At 43.1% G+C, this 24,173-nt stretch overlaps 2 protein-coding genes across 21 annotated transcripts in view; one reads left to right on the forward strand and one right to left on the reverse strand.

The window, feature by feature from the left end:
* LOC311369502 (NLR family CARD domain-containing protein 3-like) overlaps positions 1 to 24,173 on the forward strand; it is a gene marked incomplete at both ends in the record, with an annotated part of 312,051 nt that overhangs the window by 271,227 nt on the left and 16,651 nt on the right. For 10 of the 19 annotated variants that reach the window (XM_084487668.1, XM_084487685.1, XM_084487671.1 and 7 more), the window contains 10 exons: positions 6,434 to 6,530; positions 6,670 to 6,789; positions 7,411 to 7,524; positions 8,217 to 8,333; positions 9,596 to 9,712; positions 10,509 to 10,625; positions 12,063 to 12,179; positions 12,312 to 12,381; positions 12,576 to 12,801; positions 21,952 to 23,725. The exons of 1 other annotated variant lie outside the window; for it this stretch is intronic. In XM_084487668.1, the coding sequence (XP_084343794.1) occupies positions 6,434 to 6,530; positions 6,670 to 6,789; positions 7,411 to 7,524; positions 8,217 to 8,333; positions 9,596 to 9,712; positions 10,509 to 10,625; positions 12,063 to 12,179; positions 12,312 to 12,381; positions 12,576 to 12,801; positions 21,952 to 23,725 (2,869 nt within the window). The remainder of the gene's footprint in view (positions 1 to 6,433; positions 6,531 to 6,669; positions 6,790 to 7,410; positions 7,525 to 8,216; positions 8,334 to 9,595; positions 9,713 to 10,508; positions 10,626 to 12,062; positions 12,180 to 12,311; positions 12,382 to 12,575; positions 12,802 to 21,951; positions 23,726 to 24,173) is intronic. 8 more of the 19 variants (XM_084487674.1, XM_084487675.1, XM_084487684.1 and 5 more) reach the window with 6 other exon arrangements.
* Positions 1 to 24,173, reverse strand: part of LOC311369547 (gamma-aminobutyric acid receptor subunit gamma-3-like) — a 150,789-nt gene that overhangs the window by 65,753 nt on the left and 60,863 nt on the right. The gene's annotated exons all lie outside the window — the stretch shown is intronic.

A 24,173-nucleotide genomic window follows, 5' to 3' on the forward strand; every position in this document is an offset into this window, starting at 1 on the left:
TTCTGCAGTGAACGTAGACTGCTGCGGGAAACTGTGCTGCGATGCGTGCCATTCCCGCTTACATTGCCCGCACCATCATCTGCCCAACAATATGGGCAGGAATCGATCTAGACCAGCAACAGCAATAGCCGTGTCAATGCCTCTGCGTTTGAATGATAATGAATGAATGGAACATTGTATTTTTAATGTTGACACCAAAGTTTCTAGTGAGTGCGCGGCGCGTCAATCACTGAATGAATGAATGAAACGGAATGCAGGAATCAGAGAAAGTCTGCCCTCTTTGCGGCACAAAGCATGTTTTAGAAATCAGCACATTTAAATAAATGCTATAGGCCTAGTTGTCACACAGACACATGCTATTTTTTATTTTTGTAATATGGAATTATTTCAGGGGAGAAAATGCATGCACGGTGCGTTCGGGATTAGGACTGATATAGCATATGTCGGCCTAGACCAAATCAATTGTGTTTTAATATTTGTAGTATTCATATTAGTCTATTCTTTTCGTAGGCTACTCTGCTGTTGGCCTTGATGGGGAGATATTTTTTTGCTGCCACAAAATATAGTTTAATCCAACAACATTCCTGCGTGTCCCCCTCCTACGGAGCCCATTTCAGCACCGTGTCAGTAGACAGCTACAATCCTACGACGTCGTAAGAGCAGAGCACGCGCGTTCATGTTAAGATGAGTTTCGGGAAACGCTCCCCTAAAATTAACGATGCTGCGTGAGATCCATCGTACGATGGATCGTACGAGCGTGGATCCATCGTTATCGGGAAACGGGGCCCTGGTCACTGTATGGCTGTAACCAACGCACACCACAACACACACAACCACTGGTTCATCGGAACACACGCCCACGGCGCGCTGAGCGCTTCAACGCGCATGCCCCCACCCTCCTGTTCTCAAGCCCCGCCCCCAGCTGACCGGGCGATTCGAACCCCTACACTGATTGGCAAGTAGAACATTCCAATGCATGCACATAGAACAACTGGAATAACAGACAAAGACATACAAACACATAACACATAACACACAAACTCTTAAAGAGGCCCAGGGTCGCTACAATACTATAAAAAAGTAAAATGTGATATTATAAAAAATTACAAAAATTACAGTATCTCGTATGAACAGATAAATGAAAGATACACTCTAAATACACAGTATGTACAATATGGAGGATGTGTGCAATAGTGTACTGTGTAAAGAGTCCAGGGGGAGGAGTCTGTTTATGGGGAGCTTGAGGTCCTCCTCTCATCACAACAGGGGACCAATCTCGCTGCTGCGATCGCACACTGTTGTGTTTCCCCCAACAGGTCTGGCGGTTTGTGAGCATCTGGAGCGTCTTTAAAGTCCTTCCTTTGTGATCCGTGGGAAGTGTGTGTTCCCGATGTCTTCGTATGACCGGCAGGAGGTCAGGAAGTGCAGCTCTGCTTGTAGTTGGTTTAGTGTGCGGTGGGAGCACAGTCTGTGTTCTCTTGTGAGCCAGGTCTGTCTGTGGCGTCCCTTCTCCGTGGCCAGGCTGTGTTCACTGAGTCTGTATCTGGTCAAGGATTTCCTCAGGTTTGGGTCGGTCACGGTGGTCAGGTATTCTGCCGGACAAAAAGCAAGCCAATTGACTCTGGTTTTTGGTGGACGCGTTCCAATGTGCCAAATAGTTTTCCTTTAGTTTTCTTATCATTTGGTGTTGCCTGATGTGTTGATTGTTGGAGTCCCAGGACAAGCTGGCTACGGGGACACTTTTCAGGGTGTAACTCTCTGTGGTGTTGAGAGCAGACCCGGTGGCGGCTACTTCTTCCGTATAGCCGACCACCCCACCGCGGTCCCTGGAACCAGGTAGACCCTTCCCTTTGTCTACCCCGAGCACCCCGCGCACCACCACCCCGAGGAAGCCGGGCCCTAGGTGGGTCCAAACCACCCCTCACCGTCGTGAAGCTGCCAGGCGCACGACCCCGCCCTCTTCCCCCGATAGGTTTCGGGACCTGAGTCCCGCCTGTCCGCCCCTCGTCGGAGGCCCTCGGTCTAGCCTAGCTCTGTCGTGTGGAGACCCCCAGTCCTACAGGCGCGCTCCTCTCAGTCGGTCCCTCTAGGATATATTCTAATTGTACGCTGGCGCGCTTCGATCAACTCCACCGGGGGTGACAAGCCGCCCCGGCACCTCCCCGCACCACCAACGGATCGAGTGAACCCAACCTCTTAAACTATCGGACCGCTGCCCGCAGCATCAGCAACAACACTGCACCACAACAACACCAGCCCTTTGTATCATGAGCTCTTCACCTTTAGACGACCGGGAGAGCGGGTCCTCGCGGCGGGGGGTACCCCTCCTGGGTCACCCGCCAAAGCACCCAGTCCCAAACGGGGGTTGGAATTGCCTACTACAACACGTAGTCAGGTCGTTTTATTCCAATAAAAGTAAAAAAAAAAAAAAGTAATACAAAGTAACAATAGAAAAGTAAAAAAGCTGTCCCTAGAGTCTATCTATCTCCTACGTCCGACCAACAAGGTGAACAAGAGCAAGAGTGAGAGTGTCAGAGTGTGTCCCCACGATGTTGCGTGGTCTATTTCCTATTCTTCTTCTCCAACATTCTAGTTCTAGCTGGTTCCAAACGGTACATGCAAACAGGTGACATTTGTTGCTACAGAGGTCAAACTGAAGTCAAACCACATCCTGCCTCGTATGTCTGGCTCTAGGTAGGGGGCCCCTTTGCAAAAGGTGAGCATGTTGCAAGAGAGGCCTGCTGCACAGTAGTTTTTTTAACACAACACAAAAGTTTCCATCAGACAGTATATTTCTATCAGACAGACAATATAATGGTTATATAGGTCCTTTAGCTAAAGCATGAATATGTTATAGGCGTGAATAAATGATGTGCTGGCATATATTTCCTAATGAAATGCACTTTTGAAATTGAATGCAAAATGATAGGAAGCAATGTCCATATAAGTGCGCATAACTGGACTGCAAGGGTAATAAGTAACGTCCATATGAGGACTGATGGGCTGGAGAGCAGAGTGCGTTTACATGTACCTCCTGGTGGCCCAACAGTTTAGAGCAGGATAACAGCTGACTGATATAAAGTTATAACAGGTTAGTGTGATGGTTTAGAGCAGGATAACAGCTGACTGATATAAAGTTATAACAGGTTAGTGTGATGGTTTAGAGCAGGATAACAGCTGACTGATATAAAGTTATAACAGGTTAGTGTGATGGTTTAGAGCAGGATAACAGCTGACTGATATAAAGTTATAACAGCTTATTGTTAGTGTGATGAGCTCCATGTAACAACATGCAATAAGCATATCCAATGACATCACTAAACAGTGTTGGTCTGCGCTGACATGCAGTAATGTACTGATAGCATACACACACATGGTTATATTATGGTATTATTACATTATTATATTATAGTATTATTACATTATTATATTATGGTATTATTACATTATTATATGATACTATTATTACATTATTATATTATACTATTATTACATTATTATAGTATAAGTACATTATTATATTATATTATTATTACATGGTATTAATATATATATATATATATATATATTCTGACTATATTAAGGCAGACTTTACAGTTGGCTCAGTGGTGTGTGCGTGCGTGTGTGTGTGTGTGTGTGTGTGTGTGTGTGCGTGTGCGTGTGCGTAGAGGTAAACCTCCGTTTTCCCCGAAACCACGTGACCCGCACTGAGAGGCTCCTTTTGAGGCGGTGTTTTTGTGTTAGCGTTGGGCCGGCCAATGAAGCTCGTTATCATACACCATGTCTGTTGACTCATTTGTATGAATTCACATCCGCCCAAAGCAGTTTGTTACGTCGTGTGTGTGTGTGTGTGTGTGCGTGTGCGTGTGTGTGCGTGTGTGCATGTGTGTGTGTGTGTGTGTGTGTGTGTGTGTCTCCTCCTCCTCCGTCTCTCTGAGCGTCAGATCGGTTCCGTTCTGAACTTCCTCATCTGAGCGGTCTGTCGCAGCCAGCAGCTCTTCTTTCTCCGCTTTTAAAACCTTTCACCTGATTAACTTGTTTTATAAACACTTTAACCTCCGTTTCTTCACTTACATTTACACTTTTATAACTTTACACCGTATGGACGCTTTTTAATCACGGAGTAGATAAGGTAAGATACGGGGGGGGGGGGGGGGGTATTATACACACGACAAGCATATCTTTTCATTTATATTGGTTCAAAATATTAACATACTATTTTTAAATGAAAGAGGCTGGGGTTTAGTTGTATATACTTTGTTCATGTTGTTCAGTAGTATATGCCTACATGAGGCCGTAAAGCAGTTAACAGAGCTGAGGCGGATCCTCGGTAGTCTGCACTTGGAAGTCCGGACTTGCCAAGTACAGACTTACGCCGTTTCTCAATACCAAGTACGCGGACTACGTTCTCGCGGACTTGGAAGTACGTACTTGGCAAGTCCGGACTTTCAAGTAATGACTTCCGAGAACGCGAGTCCGCACTCTGCACACTGGAACAGCAGCGGACTCGATGATGCATTCTGGGATATTTAACGGTCCCGAGTCCACACGAGTCACCTCCGATGCGTCCTCGGTGGAACGGCCTCATCGAGAACGCATCGAGAACACACACGGGTTTTACGACAGTACTCGCGTACTTGGAATTGGAACAGTGCTTGGGCCACCACTGGTGACGTTTATCGAGAACGCAAGTACACGAGAACACACGAGAACGCGAATTGAGAAACGGAAGTACGCACTTCCAAGTCCGCCATCTTGGAGCGGTCGACCGCTCCACTCTGACGAGCCGTGGGGGCGCCATCTTGGAGCGGTCGACCGCTCCACTCTGACGAGCCGTGGGCCGCCATCTTGGAGCGGTCGACCGCTCCACTCACTGTAATCTGTTTGGTGCAATGAACTGTCAGCGCATTTAATTAATCAAACCTCGCTGAATACCAAACTGATGTTCACACGGGTTGTTCTGCTGCAAAGGTCATACATGTAGCTATGATACAGGACACACGGCGGGTTTCAATATTCATAGTGGGCTTAAACAAGACTCCTTGACAAAGCAGTTTGGTACGTCGTGTGTGCGTGTGTGTGTCTCCTCCTCCTCCGTCTCTCTGAGCGTCAGATCGGTTCCGTTCTGAACTTCCTCATCTGAGCGGTCTGTCGCAGCCAGCAGCTCTTCTTTCTCCGCTTTTAAAACCTTTCACCTGATTAACTTGTTTTATGAACACTTTAACCTCCGTTTCTTCACTTACATTTATACTTTTATAACTTTATACCGTATGGACGCGTTTTAATCACGGAGTAGATAAGGTAAGATAAGATAAGATAGACAGTTTACTACCGTTTATATTGTCTTTAGGTTACTGGTATATAATAATAACCAGTTTACTACCGTTTATATTGTCTTTAGGTTACTGGTATATAATAATAACCAGTTTACTACCGTTTATATTGTCTTTAGGTTACTGGTATATAATAATGACCAGTTTACTACCGTTTATATTGTCTTTAGGTTACTGGTATATAATAATAACCAGTTTACTACCGTTTATATTGTCTTTAGGTTACTGGTATATAATAATGACCAGTTTACTACCGTTTATATTGTCTTTAGGTTACTGGTATATAATAATGACCAGTTTACTACCGTGTATATTGTCTTTAGGTTACTGGTATATAATAATGAGTTCACTGTAGAGAATACATCGTTAGTTCATGTTTTACTGCTTTACTGACCTGTGGTAAATTCAACATTGCGTTCAATATTCAAGCGATTTGTTTGTCTTGAGGCTCAGAATGAAGAGAAGGACGTGACAGAAGTCCTTTCAATGTGCTGATATTTAAAAGGTTTAATATTTGTGCGTGTTGACTGGGGATTGACAGTTTTATAGATCCTATAGTAGCCTGTTGCTGGACTGTACCACTTTCACAGGGGGGTTCCTGTGGGTCTAGACTCGATTCCTATGGCTTAAACCACAGCTGGAGCCAGAGAGAGAGCCTGGAGGGAGAGAGAGAGACCCGTTGGTCATAAGAGGATACCCTATCGATGTGTTGAGCTTCACCAGTTGATTTATATGGAATCTGTGGTTCAGTAAAGTGGCAGAATTCAGACTTTGTTCCAGTGGAGAAATGATTCTAACGTTCTTCACTTTTAATTGTACCACAATGCATTTATTAAGTCTATTGTGTATCTTTTTTGTGTTGTAGTTTAAGCACAGTTACAGTCTCCAAGGTGTTTAATTCTCATCTCTCAGTTCTCATGTGCTGTACACATCTGTACTGTAGTGAGGGCAGTGTGGGTATGTTGTTGTGGGGTTCATATTGATGGTCTATGACGTCCATAACGCTTTAGTGTGACACAGTCACAATGATCTTCTCTCTCAATAAACAGCTAAAGTTCAGAAGGCAAATGAAGTGATGGATGAGTTGTGTTTGTGTCCAGGTCTCCAGTCTACTATGGATGAGGAGAGAGAGGAGGGGGGTCCTACCTCTAAGACCACTCTGTCTGGGGAACATGGCCGCCGGAGCAAAGCTAAGAGGTAAGAAGAGGATCTCTCTGTCTGTGACTGTTGTCCATCTCAGAGCTCAGCAGTGATACATCATGACTCCATCATTAGTCTGAGTAACAGCTGTGTGTGTGTGTGTGTGTGTGTGTGTGTGTGTGTGTGTGTGTTGAAGCCCAGCGCAGCAGCAGAGAGCAGACTCCCCTGGACCCAGCAGTGTCTCCATGAAGAGTGACCGCTCTATGGATCCACCTGACCGGTTTAAAGATGGAAATCACCAACCTTCTAAGACAAGGTGAGGATTCAGCCGATACATCACGGCTGTTCAACTGGCGGCCCGCGGATCATCTTGATCTGCCCGCCCATCGTTAATCAGAACATACCAACGTCCAATCACAGGACCACTTGGAGATGGATTGGTTCATGGCTGAGGCCGTTTATTCTGCTGTTTGAATCGTGTGAATGAAATGAATATTCAGACGACTTGTAGCAGACTTTACAGGTTTAATGTTAGAAGGTTCAACGTCTTTCAAACGGCTTTTATTGAATCAGTTTGATCTTTTGAGGTGAAGAGATTTATTGAAACCAATAATCCATGAAGAATAACACAGGTCTGTGTAGAAATGTAGAAACTGACTGCTCTATTTCTATGTTAGCTAAACGCATTGTGAATCAACACTCTATGCACAGTATGACGGGTACTAAGTGTGTTTTTATGTTAACATGTTAACATGTTAGTGCTTAAATTACATAATAACTTAACATTTTCAGCCTGTCCTTATATTTCCATTTCAATAATCTGAGAAAGATTATTGAAATGAAAAGTCATGAGAAAGTAGTTGAGTAGCCCTGCAATAAATGATCAAATGAAACAATATCCACAAATCCTAACTTCCAGATGGTTCTTGTTTTTCAGAAGGAGGCAGCAGAGAGCAGACTCCCCTGGACCCAGCTGTGTCTCCATGAAGAGTGACTGGTCTATGGGTCTACGTCATAACTTTAAAGATGGAAATCAGTCTATTGAGAAGAGGTGAGGATTCATCAGAGATCATAAATATTATGTTCATTATATGATATAAGGATAACTTGTTAGTAACCGAGTGACACAGAACGCAGGTGGAGACGTTGATATCCGTTCTAACTCTGATTCACTCGCACCAGAACAACGTTACAAGTAGCACTTGTCATAACCCGGTTCCTAGGCCATGACAAATACAGCATAGGACACCATAGAGGGCAAGAAATGAGTGAATTTATTATATTAACTTAGAGGCTGAGGCTATAAGTACCAATGTGAAGTGTGTCAGTCAGTAACATCAGTAATGTAAATGTGGATGTGTGAGCAATATGAGGTGTAAATGTTGTAAAGCGAAAACAAAGCAGAAACCAAACAAAGAGAATGTGCTGCTGCTGCTGGCGGAGATGCAGCCGAATGCCAGAGAGAGACCAGAGCAGAGTTGAGCCAGGGTTTTTATCCTTTCAGGAGCGCCTGCACCAGGTGCTCCAAATCCGTACTCTGCTGATGGTACATTCAAGGACACATAGGAAAAACAATAACTGGCCAACCACATCAGAACATCAACACTAGACAGGGACCATCACACACTCAACAGGTGTGGTAGAGCTAAGGCATGGGAATAACAATACAACTATCCATTGCATAGAACAATAAAGGTACAGCTTCTATCAAACGTCCATAGATCCTGGTTCTTGTTTTTCCAGAAGAGTCCAGCAGCAGAGAGCAGACTCCCCTGGACCCAGCTGTGTCTCCATGAAGAGTGACCGCTCTATGGATATACCTTACCACTTTAAAGATGGAAATCCGTCTATTGAGAAGAGGTGAGGACTTAGAGAGTGAGCGGTCAGACATGGAGGGGGGCTTCTTCAGCGGTGGAGGGTCGGGGGGGCGGAGGCGGGACATGTTAGGTGGTGAAAGGCTGTGATTGGCCTCGTCACTCTGCAAGCAAGAGTTGCCAGATTGTTTTGCTCAAAGGTGACTCCAATCCGATTTCATTCCGAACAGTGTGAACAGCACAAATCACACGGAATCTGGTCTGTTCAATTGTGGTTTGGGCCACTTCCATACGCGGTCCTGAATCAGATACAGGAGGGATTTCTCTCACTGCGACCTCATGTTGAACAGTCGTATCGTAACGTGACTTTGACGTCACTCAGGGATGGGCAACTTTCATGATTAAGAGGGCCACAATTTCCTAATCGGATATGAGAGAAGATACAAAAGAATAAAAAAGAAGAACAAATGATGTGTAGATATGTGTCTGTATCAGTGGTGGCTGGTGATGAAAGTTGTTGATGGGGCGTAGTCGTGGGCGGGGGTCTGGGGGTCCTCCCCCAGAAGATGTTGAATTTGGTAGATGTGATTTCCTGTATTCTGGTGCATTCTGGGGATGGCCACTACCTAAAAAATCGTTCTGATTCATAGCCTATGTATGTTAATTCAACCAACATACATTCATTTCATATTTTCCATGCTCAAATGTCATTTTTAACATGTCTATACTCTTGTTAAACGACAAACACAACAAGTGTTGTTTTAAAAGCCACATGAGTGATTCTTATTTTTCTCAGTGCAAAGGGCTCACATACATCATCATTCAATGATGCACAAAACTGAAACAGTGGGCCAACATTAAGTGAACAACTAGCATCATAGTCAGTGCAGTTGTAGTAGTGGAGACTTAAGTTGAAATCTTTCATGACTGATATTGTTTCTAAGCAAACTAGACACATGGGTTTGCCTTTGAATTCTATGAAAAGATACTCTGCTTCTCATCTTGACTGAAAGGTACGGTTACTGTTGATCGAGTTTTCTAAATAAGACTTTGACAAAGCAGTTTGGTGTGTCAGTGTTGATCAAACTGATTTATAATTCTGTGATTCTAGTCTCAGTAACAAGTTATAATATATAGATAGATAATTACGGACTTAAAAGCTGGAAACAAGTGAAATGCTCTCACCTAAAAACAGAAATTTTTTCTTGTCAGTGTCAAAACTGCAGTGTGATTAAAAGCTGTGTGTGTGTGTGTGTGTGTGTGTGTGTGTGTGTGTGTGTGTGTGTGTGTGTGTGTGTTGTGTTGAAGCCCAGAGCAGCAGCAGAGAGCAGACTCCCCTGGACCCAGCTGTGTCTCCATGAAGAGTGACCGCTCTATGGAACGACCCGTTCAATTTAAAGATGAAAATCAGTCAACGGAGAAGAGGTGAGGATTTATCTGAGATTATAAGGCTGTTTTAGTGTTGTGGTGGACATGGTGTGAATGCGAGGAGGGATAAAGCGCTTTGCACAGTCGCCTATTGCCCGCCCGTACGCAATTTCCCATACGTGAGTTCACGCCCACTATCGCGCTGCAAGCATATATAGTTGCAGATCTGAGACACGCCAGTAAGTGCAGTCTTCTCCTGAACAGAGCATTCTCACCTGTGCTTAAATAATAGTTGATGGGCCAGTAATTATAGATTCTATAGCCAGTATGATCACCAGACTCTCTCACCCTTGTAATCGAGAGTGGCGTAGTCAATATCAAATCTGCTATTACGGAGGCCACATTACATTACAATAGTTGATGGGCCAGTAGTTATAGATCCTATAGCCAGTATGATCACCAGACACATACCACCTGTGCTTAGACAACTTTTTTGTAATCGTTGAAAAAAAATAGTAGAGAAAAATCGGACATTGCAAACATTGCAAATCAGCCGTGTTCATGTGACTGTCCATGTATAGTGTCACATCGGATCTGATATCATCGGATCCGTATCATACAGACTCCTGTAGAGGCGCATTTGCTCAGCAACTCTTCCTTCGAAATCATCCATTCTTGCTCTCTGTGGTTAAATAAAAAAAAAAAAAAAAGTAAAATAGATAGAAAATAAAGGCAAAGTTTGAGTGGCTCACGCGTTCTCTCATGCGCGACTGTGCAGCGCTCTTAAGGCTGTTTTAGTGATGTGGTTGGCATGGTGTGAATGAGAGGGAAATCCTGGTTCTTGTTTTTCTAGAAGAGTCCAGCAGGTGAGAGCAGACTCCCCTGGACCCAGCTGTGTCTCCATGAAGAGTGACCGCTCTATGAATCCACCTGTCACGTTTAAAGATGGAACTCAGTCTATTGAGAAAAGGTAAGTATTTATTTGGGATGATTATTAGGGCTGTAGTCAACCAAATCAAATCTTGGTCGGTTTAATTTCAACAACTCTCCGACAAATCGATTGGTCGATGGGGAAAAAATGATAATAAAACAGTGTGCACGTTATTTCTAGATCAACTGAATCCGCCACAGTGCGTTCTACTCTACCTGCTAGCCTCAATATCACGTCAGGGCTGTTTGGAGAAGGTCGTGGGTTTCAGATCCACTCTGGGTCCGAGTCGACTCGGTCAGGGCAGAGCTTCAATATGAAGCAGTCAGCGGACGAGCCACGGAGCGTCGGGCAGCGTCGTTTATAGACGACACAACTGAAGAATTGATTTGAGCTTTCATCTGTTGTAATATAATGGGGCCCACTGGATGGAGCTGCGATTCGTGCCAAGAAGCCAATTCTGGTGTGTTCACACTCAAAGCCTATCGAGCGTTAAACACGAAGGGAGTAGGTTACACTCCTCTCTTGTTAGTATTGTGAGAAATATAATAACAACAAAGAGTCCTGTTAATTTATGTAATAGTTTCATGTTTTCTTGTGATAGACACAAATACTCTACACGGCAGTCATCAGAGAGGAGATTTGTGTTGCCTGCTTATAGAACAGGGGCTGGGCAGAGAACACTGCATTACAGAGAAATGGTAGCATGGAATTCTTTACCGCGTTTTTTGGTTAATGAAACAAGTAAGATGGCCTTTAAAATCAAATTGAAATTGTATTTGTTTACACAAAGTGTTACATGATTGTTTTGTTTTGCTTTTTATTCCTCCTCTTTTTAAAAGAGGCTATGTACCTTTTCCTGTGGATCTCATAAAGTACATAAGGGTACTATGACTATGGGTTGATCAGAACAGAATATAACAAACTTATATCAAGTAATGATTTTTATTTCCTATTTTTTTTAATGTTTTTTGTTTGTGTTGTATGCTGTATAAATGCATGTTTATGTCTAAAAATGACAATGCAATTTGTAACTTGACCACAGGTAGAACAGCACTCAACATTCAATACGTACCCACGTACTCATGCCTTACGATTTTAGCTGAAATGCTTTTCACTTCCTTTACACTTATGTCATGCTTTTTTGTTGTCCTTTCTAACCCAATGCTACCGGACGGATGACTTCTTTGGAATCAATTAGTTTGTAGCGGAGTAAAGGTCCAGTTCAACGTTGAGAGGGTGATACCAGGTGGTATCACTCAAATATAAAAAGCATCGGTTTGCATTTGTCCCTCCCGCCCTAAAATAATGGATTAAGAAGCTCTTAGTTCCTTATAAAAGGAACACCAGCCATTGTCCGACCAATGAGAAGGTCCAACAAGTGCATATCGATTAACCGACCAGAACCTGACAGCCCTAGAGATTATAGAGGTACAGCTTCTATCAAACGTCCATAAATCCTGGTTCTTGTTTTTCCAGAAGAGCCCAGCAGCAGAGAGCAGACTCCCCTGGACCCAGCTGTGTCTCCATGAAGAGTGACCGCTCTATTGGTAGACTGATTGACTTTAAAGATGGATGCCCCTCCACAGAGGAGAGGTAGGAGTTTCAAACAGATTATGAAAACAGACCAGTTGGTTGTTGTCAGACTATATCGATTCTAAATCAATGTTTACAAGTCATGGGAAATACAATAGTGTGTGTGTGTGTGTGTGTGTGTGTGTCCCACAGACCACACCAGGAGAGGTCAAAGGTTACCAGTGCTCAGTCTGTACAGCAGCATCAAACAGAGCTGATCAAGGTGTGTAAATGTCCACCAAGACATTTGACTTCAGCTCTACATTAGAAATTAGAACATTAGAAAGCATCTCTTGCGGTGCTAATAGTCTCCAGGCTTCCCTCTTCAGACCAGCGGGGCGTGAATCCAGGACAGATGCTTCTGATGTCCTCAGTGAGTTCACACTAAAGTTCTCCTTGATGTTTGTTCTGTTCCAGAGGGCTGAGGAGAACGCACACGCTTTTCTAGACAAGGAGCTGAAGAAGCTATGGAGGGTTCACTTCCCAGATTACCCACAATGCTCAGAGAGTCAGAGGGAGGAGGAGGAGGTGGATGATAAGAACGAGGAGCAGAGGAGGCGCGCCATAGAGGGAGTGGTAGACATCACAAAGCTCTGCCTGATGGAGATGAACCAGGAGGAACTGGCTGACACACTGTGGAGCAGTAAGAAACTCTTATTTAGAAGACAGAGACAATTATTTCAAAGGGCAGAAGAGACTCTTATCTCCAAAACAGAGAACAAATGCTAATTCTGATTAACAGTATGAGACTCTTATTTGTTCTGCTCAGATTAAATGACATATCTTGAGATATCTATAGATATCTATATATCTATATTATATATATATATATATATATATATATATACATATAAATATTTCTAACTTTAATGTTAAAATGGTTTTATCCAGATGTGAAGGTTTATTGTTGGGGTATCAGGTTAAAGAATGTTAAACATCATCATCACCAGCACCAAATCATCCGACCACATCACCCCCGTTCTCATCCAACTACACTGGCTCCCTGTCCAACACCAGGTTGACCTTAAAGGTCCCATGGCATGAAAATGTCACTTTATGAGGTTTTCTAACATTAATATGAGTTCCCGTAGCCTGCCTATGGTCCCCCAGTGGCTAGAAATGACGATAGGTGTAAAGCAAGCCCTGGGTTTCCTGCTCCGCCTTTGAGAAAATGAAATCTCAGACAGGCTGATTTGGAATTTTCCCCGTATGTCGTCATAAGGGGCCAAGTTACCGCCCCTTTCTCTGCTTTGCCCGCCCAGAGAATTTGGTCCGCCCATGAGACAATGAGCTAGGACCGTGCAAGCGCCACATGTGTGTGAATACACACACTGTAACGCAAGGGTTGTACACTTCTTTGTTATTTGGATAACCGTTCTGCTGTTGGTGTTATGGAGCATAACACGCAACATAATAACGCAAGCTTGCGTAAAGCTCCCATTTGGTGAAAAGACAAAAATGCGTAGAGTTCTCTGACGTCTCTGGTACTTCCACAACGAGACTCGTAGTGGGGGTTATCTCGGCCATGGTTGAGAAGGAATTGGGGGAAAGGAACTTTGGCTTTGACTCCCTGAAGTCCAAATTGAACCGCGACATGGAGGAGAAAGGGATCGTTGCCCGCGATTGTCTCCCGCTGGAGCTCTGGCCGCAGAGCTCCGCCTGCGGAGCCCCGGCGGCGGAGCCCCCTGAGACTAAAACCGGGAGACTTTGCTCGTGACCTCACATGCGCATGCATGTGAGGTCATAGACGCAGATATTAGGCTCATATTAGCCTAATGGGGAAAAATCATGTATGTTTTTGGTAGGCCTATTTACACATTTAAGAGATGTTATGAAAAGTCATTGAATGAGTTTCGTGTGGGACTATGTTTATTTTTATGAATTAGCCTGAAGCTGAATAGAGTTTTGGAAAATACACTAACGGAACGTTTTTAATTTTTTTTTTAACAAAGCATAGTAGTCAATGTCTTTGTGCGTGTGTGTGTGCACACGCACACATAGAATCTCCCTGCTTCTGAAATGCGTGAACATCTCTTCCCAGCACTCGTCCGCTGGTTTTCCATCAGCATTCCACTGTGCGACCATCCCTGGAGCGTATGCCCTCACACATTGTTGAAATCATATGCTGAATGCTTTATTCTTTCTATGTGGTTTTTAGTTAATGATCAGGCTATAGTAAGACCACGTTAGCTATGTAATCGCTGGTGGTTGGTGCCGGTGGAAACCGGGACATTTTAGCATCCCGACAGGCTTTTGTTGGGCCCAGGGACACGCAACTCAAAATCAGGACTGTCCCGGCACACGGGGACGTCTGGTCACCCTAGGCTAATTGCAATTGGCCGCATGAGCCAATACTTTTCAGAATCGCGCGGCAGAGGTCAGACTGCCAACACTGCCCTCTGAGCTTTAAGACGATGGGCCCTCGCCACATCCGTCAGTTTTTGTGAATGGGTGTTTGTCATGGCAGAATCTGCGCTTGTAGTAGCATAGTCTTACTAAAGTTAACTTTAGTAATCTTTAGGAGTTAATCCAGCATTTGCATATTATTAGCCTATTAACAACACAATGTAGGCATGTCTATTCAAATAGCCTACAACCTTAAATAACCAATTAAGCTTATCAGCGACTTTATTCATCTAGTTATAGAAAATAATGCCTTCATCTGTTAACAATGCTTTTGTTTATTAACAATGAAAGTCGCTCATCATAAAGACTAGTGGAAAAAACCCTGAGTGGACCTTTCGGCTATAGGCCTGCAAGATTAACCCACTTTAACATTTTGTTTATTTCAAATAAAATTAAAACTGCGCGCAGTGATGAACGGGACCTCGCGCCGGCTTGCAGCCGCCACTACGAGGTCCCGTTCATCACTGCGCGCAGTTTTAAAAAAAAATCGCGCCGGCTTGCGGCCGCGTCACGTGCCGTCGTAACATGTGTGCTGGCAAGATGTGCACATGTTAGGACCGCACGTGACGCAGCCGCAAGCCGGCACGAGGTCCCGTTCATCACTGCGCTCAGTTTTTAAAAAGCGCAGTTTTAAAAAAAATTCGCAAATTTATGTAATCTGTAGAAGCAGAGGTGCCCTGTGGTGTCCTACTGATTGTTTTGACATTAACATGTAAGACCTCATTTAACTGAATTACATGTTGTAACAACTTTAACTAACATTATTAACCCTACATCAATGATCCGATAAATTCCCTAGGAGGAGTTAGTTGAAATACAAGGCGAAAAAGTGAAAGAATTCCATTCAAAATGGCCAACTTTGACGGCACGCCACGGACACGCCCTTCAACGTACAGTCACAAATAGCGGGATTTTGGTTCAGCACCACTTCATGACTGTACTGACCAATTTTGAAGCAGATCCGATAAATTCCCTAGGAGGAGTTCATTCAAATACAAGGCAAAAAAGTGAAAAAAATTCAAAATGGCCGCCAAAAGTGAAAATTAGAAATGCAAATAGCCGACTTCCTGTGGGGTTTGGGGCATGGGTCCAAGAGGCTTTTCTGTAGGTATGGGCACATTGTACGTGAATACTGAGTTTCATACATATTGGTGAAACGTGGCGCAGGGGCTGCTTTTTAAAGTTCCTGTAGGGGGCGCTACAAAAAATAGAAACACGAATTTTGGTATGTGAGCTATCGGCACCAGTTTACACGTGTCCTGTGAATTTCATATTCATAACTATTACGGTCTCCGCACAGTGATTTTGAGCCTCTGGCGGCCATGTTGTATTTTAAATCGACTTAATTTTTGGTGAGCAGTTAGAACTTTGGTACCTAATGGCCATTGAGTTGGTCCCGCTCAAATCAAACATTGCGTCTATGAACTGTGGCGATTTTAGTGTCAGGCCACGCCCATTTCGATGCCACGCCCCATTTGAAAATATGTTGACTTTATCTTGTTCAGAATTTGATTCTGAACAACTTTTGTATTGGGGCCAACATCATAGGCGTCCAACTTGACGTTGATATGAGCAATTAACTATTTTCGAGGTTTCAACCACACCACTTTTAGAACTCATTGGTGCTCTAAACTTTATTGTACAGACTAATCCTTAAGTCAGATTGAAGATAATGGGCCATAGATGATATGTGCCAAAGGAATTTTGTCAAAGTCGAAAAACCTGGGATCCTTGGGGAATTTACTGTTTTTAACTAAATTCAAAATGGCGGAAAATATGGCTACCGGAAGTGTTCAGTTCAAGAGACTTTTTTGTTCATCATGAGGATATGCATGTGTGTGCAAAGTTTCATGAGTGTAGGTCAAACCGGTGGCGAGATATGCTTGTGCAAAGTTTGCACTTTTGAACAGTTGCTATAGCGCCACCTAGGGGCGAATGTGAATTTGAGGGCTAGAATATCAAATTTTTCACCAGTCCCCACAATTGCACCAAAAAATTTTGATTTTTAGAATATGTGCAGGGGGGGAAAAATGCAGTCGAAGTCGTGGAAAATAATAATAATAATAATAATAATAATAATAATAATCACGAGGGTTTCAATAGGGTCCTTGCCAAGTTTGGCTCGGTCCCTAAATATGTTTGGGGGGGCGGGCCTGCGTGCGTACGTGAAGTGAGCTGAAGGTAGTGGGGGCACATCAGCCAGAGCAGTGTGTGTGTGTGTGTGTGTGTGTGTGTGTGTGTGTGTGTGTGTGTGTGTGTGTCTGCTGCCTGCTGCTCTGAACCAGCTCTGAACGTAACAGATGCTACTGATTGTGTCACAGGAAGAAGGATAGCACAGTCGTTTGTCTTATTTGATCTGACGTGTCAGTGTTGTGTTTTGGCTACCAAAAACCGCCGATCTGATCCTAAACCAGCTTTGGCGGTAAACTGCCCAAGCTGGCAACCCTGGCCACACCCCCACCCTCCACGTTGCCCGCCTCTCTCCTCCTCATTAGAATTTAAAGCTACAGACACAGAAACGGCATGTGGAAAGCTCATTGTGGGACTGGCTCGTAGTGGCTGTCATTCTGCACCAAGGCTGAATTTGGGGAAAGAGACTTTGGATACAGTATAGGGGACTGCTAAGACCTATATAAAAGTATCCAAAAAGTGGCATGCCATGGGACCTTTAAAACCTTCTGCTCACCTACAAAGCCCTCTAGTCTAGTAATTTTATGCCAAAATGGGGGTCAACCTAGAACAAATTGCAACAGAAGCAAACCCAACTGATTTTGTATCCTAAATATGTCCTGAGTAAGGAAAAAAAAGACCAGGGGCCGTATTCACAAAGAATCTTAGGGCTAAAAGTAGGTCATAAGTGGCGAATTTAGGAGTAACTCCTAAAAATAATGGGCGTGTCAGTCTTAAATTTAGGACTCCTAACTTTTTTCACTAAGAGCAATTCACAAAGTATTTTAGGCCTAAAAGTAGCACCTAAGTCTAGGAGAGCTTAAAAGTCCTCGAGAGGACTCCTAACTCAGTAAGACTTAGGAATATAGGAATATTTAGGAATATCGCAACCATCAGTTGTTAAAACACACGGGGGCAATGTTACAAATGTACCTTTAATCATCCTTAATTATTTAATATAGAAATAATATAAATATAAATAAATCACTTAACCCATCATTATTTGACTCATGTATTAACAGTAATACAACACTTTAATCATCATTATTTATTTCAAATAAAAATAAATGGTTTGAAGTATAGGCCTATAACTACTCTTAATTATGATTACTATCTAATCATTTATTGTAAGATAATTTATTGTATTGAGTTTATAATCTGCTCAGTAAGGAGTCGGGAGTCGGACCAGTTGGGCTTTCGCTTGCGTTTCACGTTGTCTTCTCCTTCATTCATCATGATAGGAGGACTTGAACGGTGGTATGGGCTGATATTTAAAGTGTTTAGTGACGTAGCCACGGGTGTGCCTGGGACACCCAAGCGTGGTCCTGGCACACCTAAATATTTTCAGAATTAATTCATTACAACGATTTCTTTCGATTTAAAGCAAAATGTGACAGAGAGCGCGGTGCGCGTTGCACTAGGACTGCGTAGTGACCGGTCTAGGTCCACGCATTCGCTACCACAGAAGCGGGGCTGTGAAGGAAACCCCCCTATTGGATTTTGCGATTATATCCATACATTTCATTCCCCCATGTACAGCGTGGAGTGATTTAGTGGAGAGCCAGGGCTGCTTTCAGGATGGTCGTATCCAGGCCCGGTTCTACGGGGGTGCATAAGCATGCATTGCACCCCCCAAAAAATTGTTTGCACCCTCAATTGAAAAAAGGAGGGAGTGAATTATTATTATTTTTTTATAAATATGATTAAAAAAAAATAAAACACTTGCTCTCAAAACTAATTGTTCCATTAAATACCATTGTTTGCTGCATTTATTTTGTTCACTAAACCGATAAGAACGTTATTATTATTATGACAGGTGCGCGTGAACTGCGCCCCGTCCGGCGGCGCGCACGTCAGTGACATTAAACTTCTTCGGCAGCAACAATTAGGCATTTACAATGGATATCCGAAAATAAAAAAGAACACCGCAAAAGAATCCAATACATCAGACAGTATAACCGTTGTGAACACTAGCACTAGCAACGCTAGCTCAATCCTGCCCGACTCGCAGCCTTTGCCGGCGCAGCTCTCACTCCCGGACAAGCAGCCTTTGCCGGCGCCACTGTGTTGTTCATAAGAACCCATATTTGCCAATTGTGTTTTGATTGTATTTATTTACAATCTTGTGAACTTTAAGAAAGGCACTATGTATTACTGATTACTTTTTGTGAAAATAACATTCCTAATTGGGTTTTATCTGTCAGCATTAAAAGTTTTGGGCAGCAGAATAAGCACTTATTGACATTAAGTGGTTCACATAAAGGTGCATCTCATAATATTAGAATATCAGGGAAAAGCTATTTTTTTGTAATTTAATTCAAAAGGTTCCATATAATCTAGATGTATTAGACATGAAGTGATATATTTCAAGCATTATCTTGTGAATGATAATGTAAAATTATTTTGTGACATTTAGTGGTTCACTTATATAAATACAGAGCATGTTTTATGTTTTATGTTTATGTTGTTAAATTATTTGGTCTCACAAGACTACAGTGCTGCTTGAAAGTATGTGAACCTCTTGAGCCTTTTCAAATTTGATTTAATTTAACCATTATTAATTCATTCTCATATCCAAAGCTTGGATATCAATAAGCTAACGTTGCAGCTGAAATGTTCTCCACATCACAAGACATGATGTGATACCATCTTTTAAGCACAGTAAATGTTTTTGTCCCAACATGTCAGTACAACTACCCAGAAGTGCTTGTCTATCTACTGGTAGAAAGGCCTAGTGTAAAAAGCGAAGTCTGAACTGAAGCTGGGTAGCTGGTTTTACTATAGTACTGGTGCACCCCCTATAATCTCAGATGCAACCCAAGGCATTCTGTTCTGGAACCGGGCCTGGTCGTATCGATCGCTCCGGACCCTGGCTTCCACTGGACACTTGCAGCAGTTATTCTAATAGCGTTCCGGTAAATCACTGAACTTGAGGCCACCCAAACTCTCACAGGCGCACCTTAATTACAATCTCTGGCTACGCCCAAACTTTTAGTGCTGGAAATATGCTCATTGGATAATAGTTTGCATGGTGCTTTTAATTACTTCCTTGATATAATGCAATTTACGTATTTTTATTGTTTGCTTTGGCTCTCTTTTTAACGTGCATACAACGTCATTATCGTGGTCTGCACAAACTTGTCATCGTGCGTGTATTCTGCTAACTCCATAACTATTTGATAGGACTTAATTTGTAGCCTAGGCTATTTCCTTATTTTTCGTTGATTTAGTGGGCTCGTTTGTGGGAAGTTGCGAATGAGTTTCACGGAGACCGCCGGCACTCAACAGCCAATCACCGTACTGACCGCTTCAAAATTCGTGCACGAGAATCAACGTCAGGGGGCGTTACTCTTAGTTCACTCTTAGTGATTTATCCTTAGTATGAGTAGGTCTCAGCGGCTTTGTGAATAACTAAGAAAAAACTCCTACGTAAAATGTTTTAGCGCGAGTTAGGAGCACTCCTAGCGGTAAGATAAAAAGCTTTGTGAATACGGCCCCAGAAGAATCCCATTAGGGGAAAGTTTCGAAAAACACTCAAATATATCCTATTCATATGCCTATTCATTATTTTTCTCACGTGAAGAGGGTAAAAACTTTAACATTTAGATATCACTATGAAAATGACTGAGTTGATTACTTACATCAAGACAAACAAATGTATTACACGTTTTTGGAAATTGCTTGTTGCCATGGGCGTACAGTGCATAATCTAATTATGTATGTGCTAATTTGCATAAACACAACAACAGATCTAAACATTGGGTATAGCCAGGTGAAAAAGTCTTGTAGAATCTTGCTGAAATCTTACAGTAAAAGACTATAGAGGCAAACAAATGTCACCACCGGGGGCAGAGATTCAGTCATTCATTCAAGGTCCTCTAATTAATTATTAGAGGATTATAATTAATTAATTAATTAATGCTCATGGGAAGCCTAAATGGGTTCCATTCAGACCTTATCATTAAGAAGAGATTTAAGAATTTTAAGAAGAGATTTAAGAAGAGATTCAACAAGGCTTTACCCAATGTTTAGATCTGTTGTGGTATTTATGCAAATTAGCACATACATAATTAGATTATGCACCGTTTGCCCATGGTAACAAACAATTAAAAAAAACTTTAATACATTTTTTGTTTGTAATCAACTCAGTAATTTATCTAAAGGTTAACATTTTTACCCTAGTCACGTGAGAAAAATAATAAATAGGCGTATGAATAGGCTATATTTGGGTTTTTAGAAACCTTCCCCTAATGGGATCCGTCAGGGCTTTTTTTTCCTTACTCAGGACATATTGAAGATACAAAATCAGTTGAGTTTTCTTCTGTTGCGATTTGTTTGACCTTTTTTCATTAAATGACTGGACTTCTCCCCAACGTGGCCCCACTTATCTCCCCGACCTCCTCCAGGAGGACACGCCCTGCCGCTCCCTTCGTCATCCTCAGCTGGTCTTCACCGTCCAGACCTCCAGCCTCAGCACCGTGGGTGCTAGGGCTCTGAGCCCCGTGGGTGCTAGGGCTCTGAGCCCCGTGGGTGCTAGGGCTCTGAGCCCCGTGGGTGCTAGGGCTCTCAGCCCCGTGGGTGCTAGGGCTCTGAGCCCCGTGGGTGCTAGGGCTCTGAGCCCCGTGGGTGCTAGGGCTCTCAGCCCCGTGGGTGCTAGGGCTCTGAGCCCCGTGGCTGCTAGGGCTTTCACCTGCAGTGCTCCCAGGCTTATGAACCCCCTGCCCCAAAACATTTGTCTGACACCCTCAAAACACATGTGATCCGACTGGCCTACTCTTACCCCCTCCTACCTGGGTCTGCTCACTGCTCTTACCCCCTCCTACCTGGGTCTGCTCACTGCTCTTACCCCCTCCTACCTGGGTCTCCTCAGTAGGAGACCCATTAAACAATTCATTGTTTAATGAATTGTAAGGCGACCTTGGGTGTCATGAAAGGCGACTTGAAATAAAATGTATTATTATTATTATTATTATTTATATTAAACATAAACTGCAGCATGTCACTTTACACTGATTCACTATGATTAGACCAATCATATTGCTGTGGAAAAAACGAAATAGTCCTGAACATTTTTAATCTGTAACATGCAGTCTTGTTTGTCATGACCAGCTTCTCCAAGTTATGAAGCCACTAAATATCATGAAGTTGATAATATTGACATGTTCCCACTGATGCCACCATCCACTAACTGATGTCTTCTGTTGTTTTTCTCATTTAGGATCTGCTGCTGTCGAGTGCCAGCATGAAATCAAGTGTCATTTGAAGAAGAAGTTCTGGTGTGTGTTTGAGGGAATCGCTAAAGCAGGACATTCAACACCTCTGAATGAGTTCTTCACAGAGATCTTCATCACAGAGAGAGGCAGTGGAGAGGTCAACAAGGAACATGAGGTCAGACTGATAGAAACAGCTTCCAGGAAACCAGTCAAGGAGGAAACACCAATCAAATGTGGTGACATCTTTACACCCCTACCTGGACAAGATAAACCAATCAGGACAATAATGACAACTGGAGTGGCCGGCATTGGTAAAACCGTCTTAACACACAAGTTCACTCTGGACTGGGCTGAAGGCAAATCCAACAACGACATAGACTTCACATTTCTCCTCACTTTCAGAGAGCTGAATTTACTGAAAGACCAAGAGTTTAGCTTGGTGGAACTTCTTAATCACTTCTTTATTGAGACCAAAGAAGCAGGAATCCTCAGATTTGATCGGTTCCAAGTGGTCTTCATCTTGGATGGTCTGGATGAGTGTCGACTTCCTCTGAACTTCCAGTACACCCCGATATGGACTGATGTCACAAAGTCCACCAAGGTGGACGTTCTGCTGACAAACCTCATCAGGGGTGACCTGCTTCCCTCCGCTCGTATCTGGATAACCACACGCCCTGCGGCAGCCAATCAGATCCCTGCTGAGTGTGTTGACATGGTGACAGAGGTGAGAGGGTTCACCGACCCACAGGAGTACTTCAGGAAGAGATTCAGAGAGGAGACATTGGCCAACACAATCATCTCCCACGTCAAGAAATCACAAAGCCTCCACATCATGTGTCACATCCCAGTCTTCTGTTGGATCACGGCTACAGTTCTGGAGGACTTCTTCAAAACATCCCAGAAAAGAGAAGAGACGCCCAAGACCGTGACTCAGATGTACAGCCGCTTCCTGAGGGTTCAGTCCATACAGGGGAACAGGAAGTATCATGGGAGAGCTGATCCACACTGGAGTTCAGAGAGCAGGAAGATCATTGTTTCTCTGGGAAAACTTGCTTTTAGCCAGCTGGAGAAAGGCAACCTGATCTTCTACGAGGCAGACCTGGCAGCGTGTGGCATCGATATCAGAGCAGCCTCAGTGTACTCAGGAGTGTTCACCCAGATCTTTAAAGAGGAGTGTGGGCTGTACCAGGACAAGGTGTTCTGCTTTGTCCATCTGAGCCTCCAGGAGTTTCTGGCTGCCCTTTATGTCTTAAAGCACTTCATAGACACTGGGGTCAATCTGCTCTCAGAAGAACAACCAACCTCCAGGAAAGATAAACTCCTCCTCCTCTACCAGAGTGCTGTGGACAAGGCCTTACAGAGTGAGAACGGACACCTGGACTTGTTCCTCCGCTTCCTCCTGGGCCTCTCTCTGGAGACCAATCAGATTCTCCTACGAGGTCTGCTGGGAAAGACAGGAAGTGGCTCAAATACCAATAAGAAAACAGTGTCTTACATCAAGAAGAAGATAGATGGAGATCTCTCTCCAGAGAGAAGCATCAATCTGTTCCACTGTCTGAATGAGCTGAACGACCGTTCTCTAGTGGAGGAGATCCAATGGTACATGATATCAGGAAGTCTCTCCACAGAATATCTCTCTCCTGCTCAGTGGTCAGCTCTGGTCTTCATCTTACTGTCATCAGGAGAGGCGCTGGACGTGTTTGACCTGAAGAAATACTCTGCTTCAGAGGAGGGTCTTCTGAGGCTGCTGCCAGTGGTCAAAGCCTCCAAAACATCTCTGTAAGTTCACTAATAACATGTATTACAATACACACAACACTATATACATAAAATTTAATATAATATATATATTATATTATATACTAGAATATAAAAGGTATGATAAAATACAAATCGTATCTGTACGTTCACTAATCACATGTATAACAATACACACAAGATAATATACATAAAACTAGAAAATAAAAGTTATAATAACCTAGAAAACATCTCTGTACGTTCAGTGATAATGTATTATATTATGCACAACACAAAATAATTAATACTATGATATAAAAGCAGTAACGATTTGTTTATTTAACAAACTCCTCAATCATAACAATCATAAAAAATAAATGATAATAATTTATTCGCCGAAGGCGAAGTGAATAGTGTTCACGGATTCACTATTCACAGAGCCTGAGGTGAATCATTGTTTTATATAAACTACACGTGAACACTCCAAAAA

Source organism: Micromesistius poutassou (assembly GCF_964030765.1).
Source record: "Micromesistius poutassou genome assembly, chromosome: 24".
Lineage (NCBI taxonomy): Eukaryota > Metazoa > Chordata > Actinopteri > Gadiformes > Gadidae > Micromesistius > Micromesistius poutassou.